At 46.5% G+C, this 11,237-nt stretch overlaps 1 protein-coding gene across 9 annotated transcripts in view; it reads left to right on the top strand.

Annotated features, from left to right (window-relative positions):
* Positions 1-11,237, top strand: part of nbeaa (neurobeachin a) — a 164,596-nt gene that overhangs the window by 117,576 nt on the left and 35,783 nt on the right. For 7 of the 9 annotated variants that reach the window (XM_035433942.1, XM_035433934.1, XM_035433939.1 and 4 more), the window contains 7 exons: positions 1,191-1,345; positions 3,322-3,448; positions 4,434-4,561; positions 5,357-5,418; positions 7,871-7,935; positions 8,897-9,005; positions 9,935-10,101. In XM_035433942.1, the coding sequence (XP_035289833.1) occupies positions 1,191-1,345; positions 3,322-3,448; positions 4,434-4,561; positions 5,357-5,418; positions 7,871-7,935; positions 8,897-9,005; positions 9,935-10,101 (813 nt within the window). The other 2 variants (XM_035433940.1, XM_035433941.1) reach the window with 2 other exon arrangements.

The raw sequence follows: 11,237 nt of genomic DNA, 5'->3' as shown, positions 1-11,237 counted from the left end.
TTAGTTCACACGGGACAGCGAACGACCGGTTCAGTGAAAGATTCAGCAATCCCTCTCTCCGACCTCCCCCCCTCCTCCCGTCTTTCTTCTCCTCCTTTCAAGATCTGCTCTTTCTACCTCACACAGACTCTCCTTTCATTTCATCTGCCTCCAGTTCACCATTATTTCCTCACTGATATGTTTGCCTTCATGTTTATTCAACAAAGAACATTCGGAGGTCACATTATTGATATGAATATGTAATTGTATTATTCTGTACGTACCGGAGGCTAAATCTGATGTATTTTGTAGCCAGTGCCAGTGAATGTGAATATGAATATTAATATTCATCTGTAGACGAATCCTCGTTTGGTTCAGGGAAACTCAATTAAGACAATTCTATTAATAATGCATGCGCTGGAAAATGCATAATTCATTGAAAGAGGGGGGTGCAGCAAATCAATAATTAAAGGCGTTCATGTGTGATCAACATTGTGTATCCGTCACTGTTATATCTTGTGGTCCAAACCTGTAAAATATCCATAAGAATGTAATATTTTATATATCCAAGGATAATCAAACATTGGAGGGTATGACAGTCGTCCTGAACGTTAGGTCTCAGTGTCACATTGTGAACGCAGCGGTTTATTTAAAAATATCACGTGTACATTTATTGTCGGTCTGCTACGTAGCTGTTGAAAATGGTCTGTGTGTAGTAGTAGTTGTAATAATAATAATAATAATAATAATAATAATAATAAGGAAGCATTATTATTATTTTCATTTGTTTACACACCTGTTTGGCACCTATGTCGTCTTCGCCTAGAACCAGCACTGCACACAGACAGACACACACACACACACACACATGCACATACACACACACACACACACACACACACACACACATGCAGGCACACACCCAGGCATGCACTTACACAGACGCGCGCACACATACACACACACAGACACACACTTTTCAGTGAGTCTTTTTAATGACTAGAGAAGTTCAAAGATAGGTTTTCTACTGCGGGCAAATGGCCGAGAATGCTTAACTGAACATTAAAACATTTTCTGTTTATTATTCTTGCATGAATTCTTGAAGCACTAGTCTCCTGCCCCAATTAAAGAATTGCCTGATCTACACTCAAAGCATTTCGATTGGTTGACATGGTGAGCTGACTGACGCCTGTCTCTGATTGGTCGCACAGGAGTGTGGTGGTTCCGGTGAAGAAGCCCCCTCCGGGCAGCCTGTCAGTCAACACGGTTGGCACGCCGACCGCCAGTGGGGCGGTGGCCTCAGGAAGCACGCCCAACATCTTCGCTGCTGCCACGGCAACGCCAAAAAGCATGATCAACACGACAGGTGAGCCGTCCGGGGACAGCAGATTCACAGCTGGGACGTGCTTTCTGTTATTATATTTACTAAAATGATTATTACAATGCCTTTACAGAAGTGCAATATACTGAAAATATATTGCAATACATATCAAAATAATGCCACAATGTATGGGCAAATGCACAAAGTATTCCCAAACATTTGAATGGGCAAGGTGCATGATCTAAACGACTTTGACTGTGGCATGTTTGTTAGTGCCAGACTGTGTGTGTGTATGTATGTATACACACACACACACTTATCTGTTAATGTCAGTAGTGTAATTATGAGTACGTATGCATTGTGTAGTCCTAACTGGTTAAGAGTTTGCACCCCAGTATTCTGTGAAATGAAATAAAGTCCTGGCTTTTAATGCTTCCTGGAACATTTTCTCTGTGTCAGAAAGATTGAAAATGTCGAGCTTAACGAAATATTTTGTGTCAAAGACTTTTCTAAAGCCTTGTCACCAGGATTTAATCAGGGTTTAGCTTAAGCAAGGACTCCAAAATTGGAATCCGCCGTGATAATAATTCCTCTTAATGCCTCCGTGTGAGTTCTGGATGTGTTTTATTAGTATTAATGAAAGCCAAGGGGATTAGATTTATTCTACTTGGGAGTTCAGTTAGGCAGTCTGATTAACTGCAATGATGTAACTTTGCCACTAGGTGGCTCCCTCTGCTCTGCTACACACCTGCCATCAGTCTTGGAGTAATTACATCGTTCTGCCACAGAGATTAGTGGTGAAGTCTATATACGCTCTCTCTCTCTGGAGAGTCTCGATTTACTGCATCCCACCCGGATCCTAGACATAGAGTGCCCCCTAGTGGCCGAACCTGGGCGTAGCTGGCAGACCAGCAGGGCTTTGCGAGTCGGGACTACAGATTGTGCGCCACCAGACAGGTTAAATGAGGCAATCGAGACGAGGATCAGACACCAAGGGAATGCAAAGCGGTCTGTGCTGCCGATTTTCAATACGCCAACGGTCCAGCAGATGGCGCTGGCGGGCTGGTAGGCGCCTGCTTGCCTGCTGCGGACATTTCAAACGATTTAAACGGTGCTGGAGCAAAGGAGGGGAGGATCAGCGATAACTGACATCGCTAAAAACAAACGCTGGTCATTCTAAAGCCGGGCCTGACCTCTAGAGCCGCAGCCAGAGCTCAAACTCAACACGTCCCACACCTCACCCCCCGAAACCTGGTTCTACAGGCCCAACACCGTTCCACACTGACACTGCTCGAGTCTCTGCTTTTAAACCGATTCTGCAGAGAGGGCTCAATAAGAAGTTACATTCCACTGCCCCCTCTGCCCCTTCTAAACCCCCCACTCACCCCTCCCCCCTTCCTCAAAGACAGAAGCACTATTTAATCACAACAATGCCACATTCTGTATCATACCCCTGTCTTGGGTCTGTTTTAATGGGTGGTTTGATGCTTGGGCTTTTAATATCCACACAGTAATTTCCTCCACTTTCTATTTCTAGAGAGCATGCGTGTGCATATTTAAAGATCTTCACCTCCTGTGTGACACTGGTTTCCCACCCATTCTGGCCCCCCCTGCCCCCAAGCCTGCACACAGTTGGTTCCTTCCTGGGGCTTCTGATGACTGAATCCCCTAATTGTTGGGTGCTCCAAGCGGAAAGCAGTAACTGATACAGGAAGTAGAAACTGATACAGGAAGCAGAAACTGATACAGGAAGTAGAAACTCATCCAGGAGGTGGAAATTCACACATGGAAGCAGTAACTCATACAGAAAGAAACTTAAACAGGATAAAGAAACTGCCCTGGTTTTTACATCAACCTGAAAACTAAGACTTAGTCTTGCAGTCCCCTGTAATCCATGTATATACCTTCCTCCAGTTGTGTCGTTGTTAAACTACAAATTGAAATCTACTGTAGCCAGCCAGGTGTTATGTGCCAAAAACACACACTGATTGATTAACTGCTGTCTATCTCTATCCTACCAGGTGCCACAGACTCCACCTCCTCTTCCTCCTCCTCTTCCTCCAGCTTTGTGAACGGAGCCACCAGTAAAAACCTGCCGGCGGTGCAGACGGTGGCCCCCATGCCTGAGGACACGGTGGAGAACATGAGGTGGGGGGCGGGGCTTATGAGCCCTCATCTACCCCTCTCCACCCAATCACGTCTCTCCATCTCTAGTGGCCCCGCCCCCGCCCCTGCAACTCCTGCACTTGGCAAACCTTCCTCGTTGGGGTGATGATACAGGCGTGTGTGTTTGTGTGTGTGTGTGTGTGTGTGTGCCGGCGTGTTTGTGCGTGTGTGTGTGTGTGCGCATTCGTCTGTGTGTGTGTGCACATATTTTTGCTCACATGCTTAGCCCACAAAGGCACAACCAGGCCTTTTGTAGTTTTAAAATGTGAGCTTTTCCACATCTGAGAGACTGTTGCCATGACAGCGGTTGCCATCTCACTTAAAGCAGCTGAGGGGTCAGTGATGCGGTTGTCAGGGCTCCAGTGATTGGGTAGAGCCCAACCTGCAGTGGGACTTGAAAGCACTACAGTGTGTCTTGAGAGGATGATGGTGAGGATGATGATGGCTGTTTACTTGCCACCTCTGGTTAGGCTACGACTTCCTCTAGCCACTCTGTCTACCCTCACGGTAATGGAATATATTGCAGTTTTCTGTAAATATGTGGACTTCTGGGAAAACTATAGGATTGATAAGTACATTTCTCAGCAATCTATTTTTTTAACATATGCTGCAATATCTCCGCAGAAAAGCAGAAACAGTATCTATATTTGGCCATATATATAGAAGAGTCGCAATATAATGTTTCAGTATATTTCAGCGCTGTGATTGTATGGGACGGGGGTGTGATTTTCCTGAATTAAAAAGGATTTTTAGTGCAGCTACAGAAACATTATTATAAGACCTGCAGCATTGGCTATATTTAAGGAATGCCAGGAAGAAAAGTGCTATCTATGGGAAGAGTAGAAATATGCTGCTCAATCCATTAGGTGCCAATCCAATTTCCCTGTCTCCCTTGCTCCCCTTCTCTCTCCCTCTCTTCCCTCTCTCCCTCACTCTCCCCCCCTCTCTCCCCATCCCTCCCTCTCAGTATCACCACTAAGCTGGAGCGTGCTCTGGAGAAGGTGGCCCCGTTGCTAAGGGAGATCTTTGTGGATTTTGCGCCGTTCCTGTCGCGCACACTGCTGGGCAGCCACGGGCAGGAGCTGCTCATAGAAGGTACAGACCACGCCCCCTTTCTCAAAGCTCCGCCCATGTACAGACACACACACACACACTGCTGGGCAGCCACGGGCAGGAGCTGCTTATAGAAGGTACAGACCCCGCCCCCTTTCTCAAAGCTCCGCCCATGTACAGACACACACACACACACTGCTGGGCAGCCACGGGCAGGAGCTGCTTATAGAAGGTACAGACCCCGCCCCCTTTCTCAAAGCTCCGCCCACGTACAGACACCTATGCACACACACACACACACACGTGCATGTGCACAAACACACACACTCCTGGGTCCTGTTTCCCCTCGATGAACACTGACCTTTATGTGCATCACTGGACTTTGGCTGCCTCTTGTTAACTCTCTGCCCTTAATATCAGAACAGGGGGAGCTGCCAGTGAGATGGGTAAAGGTCATGTGACAAAGGTCATGTGACACTGAGTGGGCCGAATGTCACCTTTCCACGCTGTCTGTTAAAATATTAAAAATGATGAAAAAATGACATTGTCCACCCCAAGGAAGGAAAGGAACCCTTTTTAGTTTTTTGTGGAACCCTCTATGGTAGGTGTGAATGGTGTGAAACCTCTCAGATGGTTGCAGGTTCAATTTCAGGTGGGGCACTGCTGTTGTATAATTGAGCAAGGTTTTGCACTGCTTCAGTAAATATCCTGCAGTATTAATGGATTATAAATGAAGAATGTAATCAATATCAGTCTCTGTGTAAGAGTGCCTGCTAAAAGCCTATAATGTAATGCAGTGTAGATGTTCTAACTCTGTTTCTGCTCTGTGCCCTGTAGGCCTGGTGTGTATGAAGTCCAGCACTTCAGTGGTGGAGCTGGTAATGCTGCTGTGCTCTCAGGTGAAAATACAATTAAAAAAAATCTGTTCTCTACCTCTCCTAAAAACGCTCTTTCTACCTTTCCTGTTCCGATCCTGGTTCTCTGATTCTCTGATTGATTCTCTGACTCTGATTCTCTGACTCATTATCTGGCTCTCTGATTCTCTGACTCTCTGATTCTCTGACTCTGATTCTCTGACTCATTATCTGGCTCTCTGATTCTCTGACTCATTATCTGGCTCTCTGATTCTCTGACTCTGATTCTCTGACTCATTATCTGGCTCTCTGATTCTCTGACTCATTATCTGGCTCTCTGATTCTCTGACTCTGATTCTCTGACTCATTATCTGGCTCTCTGATTCTCTGACTCTGGGGCTGTTTGGTTGAGGCAGGGCAGGGCAGATCAATGCTGAGGGAGTCGGGTTACAGGCGGATCCATTAGTGCACTGCATGACAACAGGAATGGCTGCCGTTGTTCTTTTAGTCCTCTATGCATCACAGCTGCTGTCCGCCCAACGCATTTTGAGCGCTTTCACCAGTTTTAAAGACGCCCTGAAGAATTACGCCCTGCTCAGATGCTTGAAGATGACCGTACAGATACTTTACACAGCAATTAGTGCGCTTTAGTTGACAATGCGCAGATTATGAGTTCATTAAAAATTAAATTCCTTGCATTTAACAGAGCCTTCCAGTTATTATTTCCATTTAGCAGAGCTTTCCAGTTTCCAGTTATATAACAACGTAGGGATTGGACAGCAGTGAATATACACATTGAAACGACCACAATCAAACAAAATAATTTATCTGAAGGTCGTTTTTAAACAAAAACATTAAACCAGATGTTCATATATCTCAGCCCTGTATCCATTAGAAAAAATGCCTCCAGTTTTCATTGACGAGTCAGAGATCGCCATAGCGATGACCTTCCCATTTCCTCCTGAAGCCCCAGTGTCAGAGGGCTCAGGACGCACCATGCCCTGCGTATTAAATATTATATCAGATATTTTATCATACCTGCTGTCCTGGCGGTCTCCCACTCTTTTGTTTGGGGCTCGCCCGGGGATGGGAGCCGTCGGTCCGACCCTTCGCCCCGGATTCGCCCCCAGGACCGAGAGGAAGACGAAGGTGGGGTGCGGTCCTGGGGCGCGCCCTGGCAGTCCTGCCACGGGGCGGTCAGCGGCCGGGGCTGTGCGGTGGGAGGACGTTCCGGAACACGTCCGTGACGTAAAAGTGCCGCAGAAGCCGTCTCCCTTCTTTCTCCCTTTAAAGGTCCCTCGTTCATCTTTTCTCTTTTCTTCTCTGAAGAGAGGGACGCCATCGCTCCTTTCCCGAAGACTTATGGAGTTTCTGAACGTGTCTCTCTGTCATCGCTTTCTCGCTATCTCTCACTCTGTCTCTCTATCTCTCTCTTTCTGTCTCTCTCTCTCTCTCTCACTCTGTCTCTCTCTCTCTCTCTGTCTGTCTGTCTCTGTCTCTCTCTCTCTCTCTCTCTCCCTCTCTCTCTCTTTCTCTCTCTCTCTCTCTCTCTCTTTTAATGGCTTCCCCCTCTGTTCTCTGGGATAGCGTTTCCTCCGACTCTGCGGCTCCAGGACCATTAGAGGCTCTTGGGATGAAACTTTGCCCAGAATATTGATCTCAGCGGGAAGGGGGAGGTAACCGGAGCCGTTTCCCTGAGCGCGCTCATAGAACCTTCCAGAGGGGAGGCCTACCTTCCAGCGAAGCCTGCCTCTCGCCCAGCGCTACCAGTGGACCTGTGATAATGTACCGACCTGGCCTGTTGTGGCTCTGAACCGTTTGAGAAGTGCTTTTCCTCACTTTTTAACCGTCTTTCCGGTGACCCCTGACCCCGGCGGTGTTCGGCTTGAAGTCCTGGGCGTTCCCACGGCAACTCCCTTTGTTGTCGGTCCGCTCGTTTGGGGCACAGTCCTGCCGGTGGACTCGTTTTGAAACTTTTCCTGGAAAGCTTACCCATCTGGGCCCTGTCGTGAAAATTCACGTCCTTCAGCAATGCAGCTGGAAAGGTCTCTTCGACCGAAACGTTGATCGTGGTGTCGCGGTTTAATAAAAGAATAGAGAGAGAGAGGAGTCATGCATGTTTAATGCAGGAGGTAAGTATTCATGTACACGACATACCGCTCATACACAGAAGCACCTGCTGTGTTCGTGGTGACTCACCTCATGAAAGTTCCTTTGATGTTCAGTTGCTTCTCACTCAACTAGTGTTAGATAAACCAAAGGCAGGTACACTGTATCTGAAGGTAAAGTCGCCTGGAACCTGCACCACAACCTGCGAAACCCACCATCTACAAAAACATCTTCCCAGACTTATCACGTCTTTATACTTTTCTCTGCAGTTATTCAATCACCAGTTTTATTCCTGTGTCCAAGTAAACATTTAAAAAACGTTTTACAGTACATGTTCAGATCAGATGGTAGACAGTGAAGTACCAAGCTTTTTTCTTGTGCGTTTCAGGAGTGGCAGAACTCTATCCAGAAGAACGCTGGGCTGGCCTTCATCGAGCTCATCAACGAGGGAAGGTAATTACTCACATTCCTAATTATTATCTCAGCCTGTGTTGCTCGAGGTGCTCAGCTGACCCGTTCAGTCTGTTCCTGTGCAGTTAATTAATTAAAGTAATTCAGTCAAAACCGCTCTCATTGGCTCGAGCAAGGAAAGCCTTTAATCATGGAAACATGGAATTTATAGAGCGAAACCACTTATCAGAGCACAGAGTGAAGAGAAATCTGCGTCCTCATGACCTGAACTCAAACTACTCTGTCTGTTTCAGCTGACCTGTTAAATAGTTTTTTTTCACAATGTGCAAAATTTCAAACGTGTAAACCAGCTTAACCACACTGGAAAAATAAACGCCTCTTGCTTAGAAGATCACTGGCTATACCAGTGAGTAGGTACATCACTGTTACATACACACTTGCACACTTCAAAGGAGTCTATTTCTGCATGCTCGCAACCTTTTCCTTTGGTCAGCAGGATGTCGGGCTAACTGTGCTTTGTTGGTTTCCTTTGGGGCTAAAACCATGGTGACCATGCATTAGTGAACGGGGCTTTCTGGGCTGTTTCAGCCCCGAATGCACCCTATTGGCATTTTTTTTGGGTTTTTTGCGTTTCCTCAGCCTCCGATTGGTCACCTGGTTGTACATCTCCGCTGTCCATTGGCTGTGTTTGGTTTTTTGTGGCGGATTGCAAAAACAGGAAGTCCCCTGCTCTGGCGGCATGGGCGTCATCCCAAAGTGCACCAGAGTAGGGGGTATTAAAAGGATGGGACAGCGAGACAGGGGGGCATATAGGGGTGGTTTGGGCAGTCTTAAAGCCTCATTACAGTGAATTATCACCCGTGGTGCAACAGAAGCCATTGTCTCCAGAGGCTCTGATTGGTTGTCTGACCTTGAGTCCCTGCTTCCCCGCATACTGCACTGGTAGCCTCCGTTTCCTCAGCCTCTGATTGGTTGCCTGATTATGTGTCTTCGCTGCCCATAGGCTGCTGTGCCATGCCATGAAGGACCACATCGTGCGCGTCGCCAACGAGGCCGAGTTCATCCTCAACCGGCAGAGGGCCGAGGACGTCCACAAGCATGCCGAGTTCGAGGTACGATATATCCCGAAAAACGGACCCTGGCCCCGCTGGGCTGGGCATGGCTGGGTGTGGCTGGGCTGGACATGGGGAAGAGGGATGGGGAAATTGTTTGATCTACCCATCTGTTGTTTGAGGCATATGTCGAGGTGTAATACATGACAGAATTCAAATAAAAAGCAGTAAAATCGCTTGATGTCCAGCTTTGGTTTGCGAGATGGATTTTGAATATGAAGAAAATTCGGCCAAAAGCTGCAGAGTGAGAGAGAATATTATTTTAGCCAAACAGAGGAAGTCTGGCGCTTTAAAAACAGCACTGCCTTCGTGTGAGGTGACCTGGACGAGGTTTCTGAGAATTACGCTGCAGATTACTTTAAATCACCAGCATTCCTCAGAAATTACTTCCTGTGCTTTGATTCTGGTTCCACCTTGTGTCACACTACAACGTGTCCGTAGTGTCCAGGCGCACGTGTGCGTGCGGACAGTCGAGATCGATGGCGAGCTCCCCACCCCACCAACCTCTGTTGACTTTCAGGTTCTATTAATAGTGCAATATGTGGCGTTTCAGGCCATTGATAAATTGGTCGTGTCCCGCATGCTTAAATTGTAAGTGGAAGGGTGTCATGACCAGATGGTGTCTTAATGATCTAGAGGAGGGTTAAACACTTTTTTTTAACTACTCACCACTAGAACCATTTATTTGTTTCTTGTGGAAGGTCGTTATATTTTAAGCGTTTTGTTCTTTCTTTAGGTTCTGTCTTATGGTTCTCAGAGACGGAATTGCCTTTGTTGGACAGTGTGAATGAGCTGTTTTGTGTGGCGTGGTGTTAACAGATTTTCCAGCTGGTCCGAGTTGTGCACCTGGAACTCACTTTGAGCTGAATTCACAGCTTCCTCCTCTCTGTCTGTCTGTCTGTCCGTCCCTCCGTCCGTCCGTCCATCAGTCGAACTGCGCCCAGTACGCCGCGGACAGGAAGGACGAGGAGAAGATGTGCGATCACCTGATCAGCGCCGCCAAGCACAGAGACCATGTGACTGCCAACCAGCTCAAGCAGAAGATCCTCAACATCCTGACCAATAAGCACGGGGCCTGGGGTGTGCTCTCTCAGAGGTGAGGTTTGGGGTACGCTTTCTCAGTGGTGAGGTTTGGGGTACACTCTCTCAGAGGTGATCAGTGAGTTTTGGGGCACACTTTCTCAGACACAAACACACACACACGTATATATATGCACACATGTAAACCAAAGTCATTGTACTTTTTCCTCATGGTAAAACATGTTAACGATTGGTCCAAAACATAATAAACTGATTGATCCTGTTTTAAAATTGGGTTAAGTTGGGAGGATAACCTTCCTGAAAATAAGGGATGAAACACTAAAGCAAAACACCATTTTCCCTCCTTACATAAAGAAAACTGAAAGTTCAAGTGGCAGACGCAAAACACACTTGCCTGCTGTTTGGACCAGTTTGTACACACACCTCAGGGTAGCAGCTTCTGGACGTAATTCAGGTCTCTCCGACATCTTTACTGGGCTTTCAGTTTTATCCTGAGAAAGTCCAGACCCGTCCAAACCCGCTCAGTCACAAAAACTGCCGCCATGTTTATCTCCTGACAAATCTGGGCCCAGCTCTCCCATCCTGTTGTATGGGCTTACTTATTATATTGTTGAAAATTCAACAAAAATGCCTGTTTTCCTTATTTTATTTAGTTTTTTAAGTCATATTTTTATTTTAAAATAAATATGGGTTTCAAGTTGAAGTTGAGGTTCTTGACCATGTCACAAGCACTCTATAATGCTACATGACATATTTCATAAAATGTGAAAATGGTAATACCACTTTTTGACAGGTGTGATGACAGTGTTATGTATTCAGTGACACGCATGCAATGTATGTAAAACATATTTAATATCACTGTTATGACAGCTGTCAAAATGCCTTATGACTAATTTCTTCGATTGTTTTTGACACGTAAAGACAGACGTCATGAAGCCTTCTGAAGTGCTTATGACAATGTCATGAACCTGTTGTGAGCAAAGTGTCAAACAAAGTGCTACCAGAAAAGTTCATTAAACAGTGGAGAGTCTGGTGCGGAGTAAAGAGAGGAATTGGAAGCAGAAGGTTTTAAGAGCTTGACTTTCTAAATTCCTCTTATGGGTTTCCTGCCGACGTGCCCAACCTTCAGAGATCAAGGCGAAAGACCGGGCTTGTGGACGTAGACCAGAGGGGCATTTGATCTGAGCTGCT

Source organism: Anguilla anguilla, chromosome 9, assembly GCF_013347855.1.
Source record: "Anguilla anguilla isolate fAngAng1 chromosome 9, fAngAng1.pri, whole genome shotgun sequence".
Taxonomy (NCBI): Eukaryota; Metazoa; Chordata; class Actinopteri; order Anguilliformes; family Anguillidae; genus Anguilla; species Anguilla anguilla.
Note: the sequence above shows the minus strand (reverse complement) of the source record. Positions and strands in the feature narration are given on the sequence as shown.